The sequence below is a fragment of the Bos taurus genome, chromosome 26 (genome assembly GCF_002263795.3).
Source record: "Bos taurus isolate L1 Dominette 01449 registration number 42190680 breed Hereford chromosome 26, ARS-UCD2.0, whole genome shotgun sequence".
Taxonomy (NCBI): Eukaryota; Metazoa; Chordata; class Mammalia; order Artiodactyla; family Bovidae; genus Bos; species Bos taurus.
Window position 1 is genome coordinate 17,806,236 of NC_037353.1, and position 13,839 is coordinate 17,820,074.

Below are 13,839 nucleotides of genomic sequence, written 5' to 3' on the forward strand. Positions count from 1 at the left end.
GGAGCCTGGTAGGCTGCAGTCCATGGGGTCGCTAAGAGTCGGACACGACTGAGCGACTTCACTTTCACTTTTCACTTTCATGCATTGGAGAAGGAAATGGCAACCCACTCCAGTGTTCTTGCCTGGAGAATCCCAGGGACGGGGGAGCCTGGTGGGCTGCCGTCTATGGGGTCGCACAGAGTCAGACACGGCTGAAGCGACTTAGCAGCAGCAGCAGCAGCAGCAGAGTGTCATCAGTTATGCAAGACGAATGCTCTGGAGATCTGCTGTATCACATCGAGCTTGTAGTTTCCAGTATTGTGTTGTACATTTAACATTTTGTTAAGACAATAGATCTCACGTTAAGTGTTCTTACCACAATTTTTTAAAGCCTCAAAAGAAAGGAAAGGAGGGTGGGTAGAGGGGTCACAGGTAGGACAGAAAGTGTAGCATCTGGCACACAGGAGCCTTGGTCACTGTCAGCCACACAGCCTATCATCTCCACAATGCAGAACCCTGGGCTTCTTTCTGAGATTGGAGATTCCACAGAGGGGAGGCGTCTGAGTACAGGGGGCAGGGGGGTGAGGAGAACTCAGGAAACCAGTCTCGTCACTGCCTACCCCAAGGTGAAGGCATGCAAGGAGGGTGGGAGAGGTGTTGTCCAAGCTTTATACGCCTTGTCAGTGTTTCCTGGCCCAGGGGGCATTTCCACCTGGTTTGTAGGCCAAGCAAGTGCACAATACCCCTGTTTCCTCGCCATCTCCCGCCACAAGCATCTTCCCACTACTAATCAGCATCAGCATCACCACCACATGCCCTCAGTGGAGCCTCTCTAGGAATTCTCTCCATTTGGGAAGTGCCAGACCCTGAGGCCAGAGTCCTGAGAACCTGTGTTGAGTTCAAGTCTCTGAGCTTAGGGTTGAACCTTTGGATAAAGAGGCAAATGGAGGTCTTCTTAGAAGGACAGGTAAATTTCAGCTTCCCAGCCTGCAATGGAGAAGAAGTGGTCCCTCTGGTTTTCCATTGACAGGTGGGCCCTGGACCAACAGGCCAAATACCAATGATTTGTGGTCCACATCTACCCACGTCTGAGTCCCCGCCCTTTCCTCCAGGGCAGGGGCGGAGGGGACACCTACCTGGGTCCAAGCCCCTGGCCCTTCCTTCCAGGGCAGGGGTGGAGGGGACACTGTACTTACCTGTGCTGTGTCCCATGTCCTCCACTGACTGCTTGACCCAGTCATGGGCTTTGTCGATGTGAAATAACTTCAGGTCCTCTTCATCTAAGGCAATGTCTCCCCAAAAGACAGCTGGGAAGGAAAAATAGAAGTGTATCAATTTAAGCTGGAGATCAAAGAATGAATTTACTAGTGGCCCAGAGGGTACTGGAAGCTAAGTAGCAAACTCTAGAAAAGATAGTCCATCCAATCAAATTTCTCCCTGAGCCTAAGAGACAGGACTGGTAGAGAGAGAACAACAGATAATAAATCTGTGCATCAAAGCCACAGGGCTGGGGCCAACTGAACTGAAGATTAAAGGCCTAGGTCAGGAAAATGCAAAACCAGAGTGAAATATTGTCTCACGTCTGTTAGAATGGCTGTTATCAAAAACACTAGAAAAGGAAGTGTGGGCAAAGATGTGGAGAAAAAGCAACCTTTGTGGAGACTTCCCTGGTGGTCCAGTGGCTAAGACTCTGAGCTCCCAGTGCAGGGGTCCTGAGTTTGATCCCTGGTCAGGGAACTAGATCCCACATGCTACAACTAAGACCCAGCACAGCCAAATAAATAAATATTAAAAAAAAAAAAAAAAGAAACCTTTGTGCACTGTTGGTGGGCATGTAAATTGGTACAGCTCTTATGGAAAACAAGCTTTCCTGGTGGCTCAGTGGTAAAGAACCCGCCTTCCAATGCTGAGGACACAGGTTCAATCCCTGGGTCAGGAAGATTCTCTGGAGAAAGAAATGCCAACCCACTCCAGTATGCTTGCCTGGGAAATCCCACTGAAAATGGAGCCTGGCAGGCTACAGTCTATGGGGTTGCAAAAGAATCAGACATGACTTAGTGACTAAACGACAAAAACCATGGAAAACAATATGGCAGTTTCCCCCAAAAATGAAAAACAGAACTACTATGTGACCTAGCGGTTCCACTTCTGAGTACTTACCTAAAGAAAATGAAAACACTGACTTGAAACAATATCTGTATCTCCACGTTCATTGTAGCGTTATTTACAATAGCCAAGATATGGAAACAACGTTAAGTGTCAGCCATGAAAAAAGAACAAAGTCTTGCCAGCTGCAACAACATGGATGGATGTGGAGGGCATTAAGCTAAGTGAAATAAGTCAGACAGAGAAAGACAAACATCACATGATCTCTTTTACATGCAGAATATATATATTCCACATGAAAGCTTATATGTATATATATATATAAACATGGTTGCCAGAGGCAGGGAGTGGGGCAGGTGTGGGAGAAATAGGTAAATTATTTTTATTGTTTTTATTTTGTTGTTGTTTAAATAAGTTGAGTTAAAAAAAAAGAATCAAGCAATTCATAGTGGGAATGAAAAGGAATGGAGAGAATCTGGAAAATCAGGAACTTGGGGAGTTGGAAGAGCCAACCTATTCTTATCACTAAACAGTAAAAGAAAAACTGAGAAGGCCTTTGAGTAACAAAGACTGATTAAAACTCAGGCTCATGGTGTAGAGAACTGGGAACCCTCAGTCAATGCCAGCAGAGGTATAAAATGGTATACTCCCTATGGAAGGTGTTTGGCATTTTTCTACAAAGTTAAATTTATCACAAGACCCAGCAATTTCACTCCTAGAGATCTCCACAAAGGAAATGAAAATATAGGTCCACATAAAGACATGTACTCAAATGTTAACAGCAGCCTTATTAATGTGCTGTGCTGTGCTTAGTCGCTCAGTTGTGCCCAACTCTTTGCAACCTCATAGACTGCAGCCCGCCAGGCTCTAGGAGCCTTATTAATAATTGCCCCAAACTTGAACACAACCTAAATGTCTATCAACTGTTGGATGGATAAACAAAATGTGGTCTATATATATGATGGAAAACTATCTAGCAATTAAAAAGAACAAACTTAAAAAAAAAAAGAAGTCTTGACACAGGCTACAATACGTGATTCTAAAAAACATCATGCTAAGTGAAAGAAACCAGATGCAGAAGACTACATCTTATACGATTCCATTTATATGAAGCATCTAGAAAGACAAGTTTATAGAGCCAGAAAGAATAGTGATTGCTTATGGCTGGGGGTGTGGATGAGATCAGACTATAAGTTGCCATGAAGGAATTTTTCCAGGTAGTAGAAATGTTCTAAAATTGGACTGTGGTGATGGTTTGCACAACTACCGATTGGCTTAACCCTTTGAAATTTGCACTTCTTTTCACCTTGTTAAATAGTGTAACAAAGTTGGCTCAGCCAAAGATGGTTTCCAGCTGAGGGTCCTGCGCCCCTCTCACCTTTCTGAAGATTTAGCACAGGTCCACAATACAGGGCCATCTTTTCCTCCAAGGAAAAACATCCTTGTCAACGATGCCTTCACAGTGTGATCAGGAGCACCCCTCACATTCTGAGAGCAGACAGAGAAGCAAGAGGGCAGAAGGCAAAGGGAGGATATAACAGGACCTGGGAAGACTTCAACAAGCCAAGGAAGTAGCACAATGATGTTCAAGCTTTTGTGCCCACATAATTTTTCAAATATTTTATTTATTATTATTTTTTGACTGTGTTAGGTCTTAGTTGGGGCATGTGGGATCTAATTCCCTGATCAGATCAGATCAGATCAGTTGCTCAGTCGTGTCCGACTCTTTGCGACCTCATGAATCCCAGGCCCTTGCCTTGGGAGCATGTAGTCTTAGCCAGTGGACCACAGGGAAGTCCCCAAAATAATTTTTAAAAGCCACATATCCTTATGTATATTGTGAGCGTAACATTTAAGATTTCCCCCCGTGAGTTTAAATACATTTTTAATTTTGTTCACAAGAAGTAAAAAAAAAAAAATAGTGAACATTTTATACGATGAAGATTGACTATAATTATAATAAATGTTTCAGAACGTGATTTGGTAAAATAGATTTAACCATCTTATTGAATAGCACATGCTACATCAGAAAGAAAACAAGGAAGTATTCATCTTGGGTTTTATCAACGTTTCTTGAAATAATGAAAGTTCAGAAACCATTTCAGTTATACTTAAAAGAATCACTGTTGTTAACTCTTATTTCAGTTGTTTTGAATTCAAAACATTCCACTAAGCACCATGCATCCCCCTAGACAGAGACTCATACAGATAGGAAAAGACAGGAGAATGCCAGGTCTAAAGTGCCTTGTTTTCAGTTGTGTTCACCTCTTCGCGACCCATGGATGGTAGCCTGCCAGGCTCCTCTGTCCATGGGACTCTCCAGGCAAGAATATGGGAGTGGGCTGCCATTTCCTTTTCCAAGATACCTTGACTCATCATCAGAGAAGGCTGCTCTGTGAGCAGTCATTTCTCATTTTCCCTTTAGTGCTCAGAGGCTTTTGTACTCCAGGATGAGTGACGAGTGATGCTTTCTTCAGTAAAGCTGGGGAGGGACCACCGTGACCAGGGCATCCTCCAGCAGTTTTAATACAGAATCTTGTGTGGAAGCTTTAGAATCTGGATATTCATTCCCTTAAATTCTCTGCACAGTGCAGCCCTTTCTAAGTCTCTGGTACCCCTGCACACACCAGTTTGCAAACCAGAGAGTAACAGAGGCCAGGGCAAGGGAGCTTCCTAAGTCAGAGGGCTGTCGAGAAACTCCTCCTGGGCTTCCTCAGCCCGCCTTGGTCTCCATCTGTTTTCCAGCCCTTCAAGGCCCAGCACTCAGGAGTCCTGCTTCAAAGGGAAGGAGTCCCAGGCTGCTTCCCACATAAGGAATTCTTCCTGAAATCACTTCCAGCCTGCATGTGTTGTATTGTTCACCTGGGGAGGTAGGTTGATTAAAAACATTAATTTTAAGCCAGAGGAGTCCTGGGTTCAAATCCTGTTATGGCCATTTGATAGCTGTGTGACCTTAAACATATCATTTGACCTTGCTGAGCCTCGATTTCCTCATCTTGAGATAGAATTACCTACCTTGCAGAGTTGGCAAGAACTAAATGAAGTAAGTGTGTTAAACACTCGGTACGACAGGTCCTGGCCCTGAGGGAGCATTCAGTGAGGAGTCGCGTCACTGTAATTTTCACTGGGTTCCCTGTCTTTCTCCTACTCTGCTCTGTCTTCATCCAGAAGCCCCTTTCCTGTGAAGCTCACTGAGCTCCCAACAGCCATATCTCTGAATGAAAGTATTCCTCCCACTCCTGAAACATGCCAGCCTTTCTCTGTGTTCCTTTAGGAAAAACAGTCCCAACCAGACCACATCAACCAGACCACAGGAGCTAAATTGTGTCTGTGCATCTACCTAACAAATATTTACTGAGCCCACAAATGCAAGGGTGTGGGTACAGGAAGTGAAGCTGGGGGTGTGAGGAGGAATAGTGTATTCTATAATGCTTTAAATTAATATTGGATTGTCCATATGCAGTAATTCTTGACCTTTCTCATTCCCATTTTATAAATGAAGAAACTGAAATTCCGAGAAGAGAATGACTTGTTTGGGGTCACACAGCCAGCGAGTGGCAGAGCCAAAACAACCAAACCCGGGCTTTTTTCAGTTCCCACGTTTCCTTCCTCAGTTTCCCGTTCTATCAGATTCCAAGTGCCTTGAGGACAGGCTCCAGCTGTACACATATTTCATACAGCAAATCTCACTTTATACTAAGAAAAGCCATCATATAGGTGCTCTGGCTCAGAGTGAAGTACTGAATGAGACAAAATGTCCAAGTTGTGCCTGTGTAACCGTGAACAAATAGCCTCTCTGAATCTCAGTTACCTCATCTTTCACATGAGAATAAATAATTATAATAGCTTCCCCACAAGGTTGTTGTGAGCATCAAGTCAGATACTGTGAGTAAAGTTGGCACCAGGCACCACTGGGTAAATATAAGATGCTCAGCTGAGCTGCACCTTCCAGACATGAAGATCCTCAGCAATGGCTCCCATTAATGGTGATGGACAGTGAGATCAGGAGAGGCTGTAACAGGTATGACCTCTCCCACGCCCACAAGGGGGTCATTGACTTACCACTAGCACCCAGCCCAAGGCAGCCCTTACCCACAGCCCCACAGAAGCGGCTGGCCCAGCCTGCCCCTGGGAGCACACACTGGGAAGACCACAGGGTCTGTCACCGGACTGTCCATCTCAGGACCCAGAGAGCCCCCTCCCACACCAGCCTAGCCTCCTCTCCTGTGGTCCTGGAGGGTCCCTGACACCAAATCTGATCTCACACACTGCCCTTCTGTCTAACGGATGCTGTCTTGGAATCCTAAAGGCAGCTCCTTTGTCCCTCAAGGAGATCAAACCAGTCCTTCCTAAGGGAAATCAGTCCTGAATATTCATTGGAAGGACTGATGCTGAAGCTGAAACTCCAATACTTTGGCCACCTGATGTGAAGAACTGACTCCTTAGAAAAGACCTGATGCTGGGAAGGATTTAAGGCAGGAGAGAAGGGGACAACAGAGGATGAGATAGTTGGATGGCATCACCGATCTGATGGTCTTGAGTTTGAGTAAGCTCCGGGAGTTGATGATGGACAGGGAAGCCTGGCATGCTGCAGTCCATGGGGTCGCAAAGAGTCAGACATGACTGAGTGACTGAAACCTGTCCCTCAAAGACACAGTCCGAGAAGGCTGCTGCCTGTCACCTAGATGCCTCTCCTAGAATGATTCACCAGCACTGCACTAGGCTCTGGAAGCTCCCCAACATCAGGCCTCAGACCAGAGTAAGTGGTACCCCAGAAGAGAGGTCCAGAATCAGCTTGTCATCTCCAGTCCTACTCTGATCCCATTCCATAGACATGAGCATGAAGTGGAGAGAGGCTGAGTGATTTGTTCAAGGTCCCTAAACAAGGCATTTCACAGAGCCAAGGCTCCAGTCCAGGACGATTCTCATTATGCTGTCATCTGAACTAGTACAGTAGAATCTGTCCACATGCATCTGGGAGCCAAGAGTGAAAATCCCAATGCCAAAGGGGGAAGACATGGGCTTTGGATATTCAAAATAAGCCTGAGGCAACAGTGGGGAGCCATCACCCCAGACTCCAGTGACAACGTGCATGGTCTTCTGCACCTAGTTCCTTCAACGATCTCAACCAGTGCCCCATACGAGAACTCAAGAATGCTCAGGAGTCAGCTTGGAGGCAGGTGCTGTGACCCAGAGGTCACAACTTCATGTCAACACAGTATCTACTGTGGGTTTATGGCTCCTCCTCCAGCAGAAAGGCATGATAAAGAGCAGACTGAGGAAGGAAGGCAGGATGTACACATTTACTGAGCCAAGCACACAGGACGGGCTCTGCCTGCAAGAGAAGGATGCCACCAGAGCCTCCTGCCACGCTCCCATCTTCAGAGGTGGGCTCCATCTGACTGCAGGGACTCTGAGGGCTGCATCCATGGAGTTACAGAGGGAGTCCATTTCTGAAATAGCCTCTCCTCTCAACTAGACAAAGCTTTTGTCTCCTGTTTTTTTTTCCAAGACAACTTGTGGGTCTCTCTTGAATAGACTGGAGAGTCCTCTTGTTCCAGAAGAGTCACAGGACGTTCTACCACACCTGAGCTGCTCTGAGTCCTAGGGCCAGGCCATTCTACTAGAAATTCTCCTCTACAGTCTCATCACGTTCAGTCGCTCAGTCATGTCCAACTCTTTGTGACCCTATGGAGTAGCTCTCCAGGCTCCTCTGTCCATGAGTTTTCCCAGGCAAGAATACTGGAGTGGGTGCCATTTCCCTCTCCAAGGGATCTTCCTGACCCAGGGATTGAACCCTCATCTTCTGCATTGGCAGGCAGACTCTTTACCATCTGAGCCACCAGGGGTCTCATCACAACAGAATTTAATTAACTTCTATCTTTGAAGTTTCATGAAGGCAAAGATTGTCTGCCTGTCCTGTAGGTCCATCTTCAGCACAGAGAGCAGGAAACATCTGTTGAATGAAAGCCTTGAGGAACTTCAGAAGACTGTCTTCTAGCCTGAGTCTCTACACCCGAAGATGAAATCTGAGACCCAGAAAGAGCTTCTTGACCCTCCTTTAAGGGTTTTTTATATGTGAAATAGAAAGTGCACATTCTTCTATAGGGATGGTCACTATGTCTCTATCCAATGGACTAAGGCATATCAGAAAATGAGGACAGGCCATTAGCTCTAAACCCCATAGGAGATAGTCACCAAGCCACTCTCAAGATGAGCAAAAAGTATTATGCATAAAACTCAGGTTGAATAACTACCCACCATAAAACCAGGACCTAAGGTACCACTAGAAGCTCTGTTAATGCGGGCAAAGATTTTTGTCTACTTTTTTTGCTACAAATATCCCTAGTGCCCAGAACAATGTCTGACATCGAGAATATGCTCACAAAATATTTATTGATAAATTAATGAAAGGAAAGTGTGTTCCAAATTCTATTTATGTAAGTTCAATGCCCAAAGCCTGGCTAAATTATTCTTCAACCACCTGCCTGGGAAGTAACCAGGTCTCCTTCCTTTTGAAATGACAGGCATATCTGAAAACATTAAATTTTCAATAGATAGTGAGTCTTGTTTCCTGCATCTATTCTGCCATTGTGGCCCCAGGGAGGGAAGAAGGTGAAGGCTACTTCAGGGAAGGAGTTGGATATGACCTGGGGAGTCCCCATCAGCAGAAGGGTGAGTAGGAAGAAGCCTTCCACATCAGAGGATATGAATGGGCCATGTGGTGTGAGGGAGCCTGTGCACACAAGGCTCTTAGGAAGTTCCCCAAGGTATAGCCCAGTGCGGCTGCAAGTCTAGAAGCTGCCCACCCACCACACACAGGGGCAATGGGACAATGGGAGCGGAGGGCAATGTCCACAGACCTGGGCCAAGGGTGCTTCCAAATCTGGTCCCAGCACCTGGTGTCTGGGACTCTGGATGCTCCCACATGCCTACGGAGGATGCAAGGGCGTCAAGAGGGCCAGTGGAACAGCAGAGGCCTGAGGTCAACATGACAGGCCATAGAGGATGATTGACAACCAAAGCCAAAGGATCAAGAGTATAGCCTTTACCAGCGGGATCAGCATGTCAGGCTGAAATGCTAGAGCTAAGCAGATACCCCTCAGTATTTTATATTATTTTAATTAATTTAAATTGCCACATGTGGCTAATTGCTGCTGCTGCTGCTAAGTCACTTCAGTCATGTCCAACTCTGTGCGACCCCATAGATGGCAGCCCACCAGGCTCCTCCATCCCTGGGATTCTCCAGGCAAGAACACTGGAGTGGGTTGCCATTTCCTTCTCCAATGCAGGAAAGTGAAAAGTGAAAGTGAAGTCGCTCAGTCATGTCCAACTCTTAGCGACCCCATGGACTGCAGCCTACCAGGCTCCTCCGTCCATGGGATTTTCCAGGCAAGAGTACTGGAGTGGGGTGCCATTGTAAGTATACAATATGTGCACGTCTACATGCATGTTCAGTTGCTCCCGTTGTGTCTGACTCTTTACGACCCTATGGACTGTAGCCCACCAGGTTTCTCTGTCCATGGGATTCTCTAGGCAAGAATACTGGAGTGGGTTGCCATGCCCTCCTCCAGGGGATCTTCCCAACCCAGAGACTGAACCCACATCTCCTGTGTCTCTTGCATTGCAGGGAGTGTCTTCACACTGAGCCACCGAGGAAGCCTAAGTATACAATATAAATAATATAAAATAATATATTGTGTAACATACAATATAGTAATATAAAATAACAAATTCTGTTTAAAATAGCAGCAAAAAAGGATCATATATCTAGGAAAAACCTTGACATAACTAGTAGTCCTATGTTGGGACTTCCTTGGTCCAGTGATTAGGACTCCAAACTCCCAATGCAGGGGTCACAGGATCAATCCTTGGTCAGGGAACTAAGATCCTCCAGGCTGAAAAGTGAAGCCAAAAAAAAAAAAGTAGTACCACGCTGACACTGTAAAATTCTACTAAAACTTATAAACAGTGACATGAAAAGAAAGACATACTCTGTTTCTGAAACATTCTTTCTGAACTAATGTGTAGGTTTAATATATTTTAATCAAAAGTTCAATACATTTTTTCCTATTATTTTACAAAAGAATATTAAAGTTCATTTGCATAATTAGGTGATAAAAGTCAAGGAGAAGAGTACCAAAGGATGACTGGCCTCATAAAACAAGAAAATACGTTATAAATCTTAGACGAACCTGCAACATGGAATAGTCTGGAAGCAATCCTTAGTCTATATAAGAAAATGTATATACGACAAAAGAGGTCTCACAAAGTTGTGGAAAGAGGGGGATTAATCAAAATCAGTAAATTACATGGAGACAATGGGTTAGCTCTTTGAGGAAAAGTCAAGTTGGTTTTGAACCTCTCACCAAAATAAATCACAAATAAATAATTGAAATCAACATATCAGCTGAACAGTATTTACAATGTAATGAGCTAAGTCTACACATTCAAAACACACAGCTATTGAATGGTTACCAAAAGGCAAGACCCATCAGCCTCCTAGGAGAAGACTCTTGAAGGAAGGATTCCTACCACTTGGGTAACTTGCTTCTTCCACCACCGACCCCTGGCTACTGGCAACCCATTCCAGTGTTCTTGCCTGGAGAATCCCCACAGTCAGAGGATCCTGGCAGGCTACAGTCCAAGGAATCATAAAGAGTTGGACACGACTGAGCGACTGAGCACACACACACTAGATGGGCAGCACTGACCTCATCTTGAAACTTGATAGAAACACCCACTCCCAGGGCCTGTCCCAAACCTGCTGAATCAGAGGCTGCGTGTTAACTGGATCCCCAGGTGGAACATGTACACTGTGAAGTCTGAGAAGCACTGACTCAAAGCACCAGAGGCTTTGCCTCCAGCGACCATGCCCCTGGGGCCACGGGCTCTCCTCTACCCCTCTGTGCCTGTCATGGCTGTAAGGAAAAGGTCAAGCAGGGTAATTCTTCACAGAAATGTAGAACATGGGTGTATAGGCCATAGGAAAGATCTAAAATGTACACCAATGAAAATGCTAACTTTTTGGCTAACAAACACATGAAAAGATGCTCAACATCACTCATTATCAGAGAAATGCAAATCAAAACCACAATAAGGTACCATCTCACGTCAGTCAGAATGGCTGCAATCCAAAAGTCTACAAACAATAAATGTTGGAGAGGGTGTGGAGAAAAGGGAACCCTCTTATACTGTTGGTGGGAATGCAAACTAGTACAGCCACTATGGAGAACAGTGTGGAGATTCCTTAAAAAACTGGAAATAGAACTGCCATATGACCCAGAAATCCCACTGCTGGGCATACACACTGAGGAAAGCAGAACTGAAAGAGACATGTGTACCCCAATGTTCATTGCAGCACTGTTTATAATAGCCAGGACATGGAAGCAACCTAGATGTCCATCGGCAGACGAATGGATAAGAAAGCTGTGGTACATATACACAATGGAATATTACTCAGCTATTAAAAAGAATGCATTTGAATCAGTTCTAATGAGGTGGATGAAACTGGGGCCTATTATACAGAGTGAAGTAAGTCAGAAAGGAAAACTAAGAGCATGGCATCTGGTCCCATCAGATCAGATCAGATCAGTCGCTCAGTCGTGTCAGACTCTTTGTGACCCCATGAATCGCAGCATGCCAGGCCTCCCTGTCCATCACCAACTCCCGGAGTTCACTGAGACTCATGTCCATCGAGTCAGTGATGCCATCCAGCCATCTCATCCTCTGTCGTCCCCTTCTCCTCTTGCCCCCAATCCCTCCCAGCATCAGAGTCTTTTCCAATGAGTCAACTCTTTGCATGAGGTGGCCAAAGTACTGGAGTTTCAACTTTAGCATCATTCCTTCCAAAGAAATCCCAGGGCTGATCTCCTTCAGAACGGACTGGTTGGATCTCCTTGCAGTCCAAGGAACTCTCAAGAGTCTTCTCCAACACCACAGTTCAAAAGCATCAATTCTTCGGCACTCAGCCTTCTTCACAGTCCAACTCTCACATCCATACATGACCACAGGAAAAACCATAGCCTTGACTAGACGGACCTTTGTTGGCAAAGTAATGTCTCTGCTTTTGAATATGCTATCTAGGTTGGTCATAACTTTCCTTCCAAGGAGTAAGCGTCTTTTAATTTCATGGCTGCAGTCACCATCTGCAGTGATTTTGGAGCCCCCAAAATAAAGTCTGATACTGTTTCCACTGTTTCCCCATCTATTTCCCATGAAGTGATGGGACCGGATACCATGATCTTCGTTTTCTGAATGTTGAGCTGTAAGCCAACTTTTTCACTCTCCACTTTCACTTTCATCAAAGGCTTTTGAGTTCCTCTTCACTTTCTGCCATAAGGGTGGTGTCATCTGCATATCTGAGGTTATCAATATTTCTCCTGGCAATCTTGATTCCAGCTTGTGTTTCTTCCAGTCCAGTGTTTCTCATGATGTACTCTGCATATAAGTTAAATAAGCAGGGTGACAATATACAGCCTTGATGTACTCCTTTTCCTATTTGGAACCAGTCTGTTGTTCCATGTCCAGTTCTAACTATTGCTTCCTGACCTGCATACAGATTTCTCAAGAGGCAGATCAGGTGGTCTGGTATTCCCATCTCTTTCAGAATTTTCCACAGTTTATTGTGACCCACACAGTCAAAGGCTTTGGCATAGTCAATAAAGCAGAAAGAGATGTTTTTCTGCAACTCTCTTGCTTTTTCCATGATCCAGCGGATGTTGGCAATTTGATCTCTGGTTCCTCTGCCTTTTCTAAAACCAGCTTGAACATCAGGAAGTTCACAGTTCACATATTGCTGAAGCCTGGCTTGGAGAATTTTGAGCATTACTTTACTAGAGTGTGAGATGAGTGCAATTGTGTGGTTGTTTGAGCATTCCTTGGCATTGCCTTTCTTTGGGATTGGAATGAAAACTGACCTTTTGCAGTCCTGTGGCCACTGCTGAGTTTTCCAAATTTGCTGGCATATTGAGTGCAGCACTTTCACAGCATCATCTTTCAGGATTTGGAATAGCTCAACTGGAATTCTATCACCTCCACTAGCTTTGTTCATAGTGATGCATTCTAAGGCCCACTTGACTTCACATTCCCATCACTTCATGGCAAATAGATAGGGAAAGCATGGAAACAGTGTCAGACTTTATTTTTCTGGGCTCCAAAATCACTGCAGATGGTGACTGCAGCCATGAAATTAAAAGACGCTTACTCCTTGGAAGGAAATGACCAACCTAGATAGCATATTAAAAAGCAGAGACATTCTTTGCCAACAAAGGTTCATCTAGTCAAGGCTATGGTTTTTCCAGTGGTCATGTATGGATGTGAGAGTTGGACTGTGAAGAAAGCTGAGTGCCGAAGAATTGATTCTTTTGAACTGTGGTGTTGGAGAAGACTCTTAAGAGTTCCTTGGACTGCAAGGAGATCCAACCAGTCCATTCTGAAGGAGATCAGTCCTAGGTGTTCATTGGAAGGACTGATGCTAAAGCTGAAACTCCAGTACTTTGGCCACCTCATGCAAAGAGTTGACTCATTGGAAAAGACTCTGATGCTTGGAGGGATTGGGGACGGGAGGAGAAGGGGATGACAGAGGATGAGATGGCTGGACAGTATCACCGACTCGATGGACATGAGTTTGAGTGAACTCCGGGAGTTGGTGATGGACAGGGAGGCCTGGTGTATTGTGATTTATGGGGTCGCAAAGAGTGAGATATGACTGAGAGACCGAACTGTAACTGGAACCGGAACACATATATATGG

General features: G+C 45.1%; 1 protein-coding gene across 3 annotated transcripts in view; it reads right to left on the reverse strand.

Moving 5' to 3' along the window:
• TLL2 (tolloid like 2) overlaps positions 1-13,839 on the reverse strand; it is a 144,545-nt gene that overhangs the window by 104,541 nt on the left and 26,165 nt on the right. For 2 of the 3 annotated variants that reach the window (XM_002698408.6, XM_059882004.1), the window contains exon 2: positions 1,176-1,286. In XM_002698408.6, coding sequence (XP_002698454.2) covers positions 1,176-1,286 — 111 coding nt within the window. Of the gene's footprint in view, positions 1-1,175; positions 1,287-4,350; positions 8,126-13,839 lie in introns of those variants that run through there. The other variant, XM_059882003.1, reaches the window with a different exon arrangement.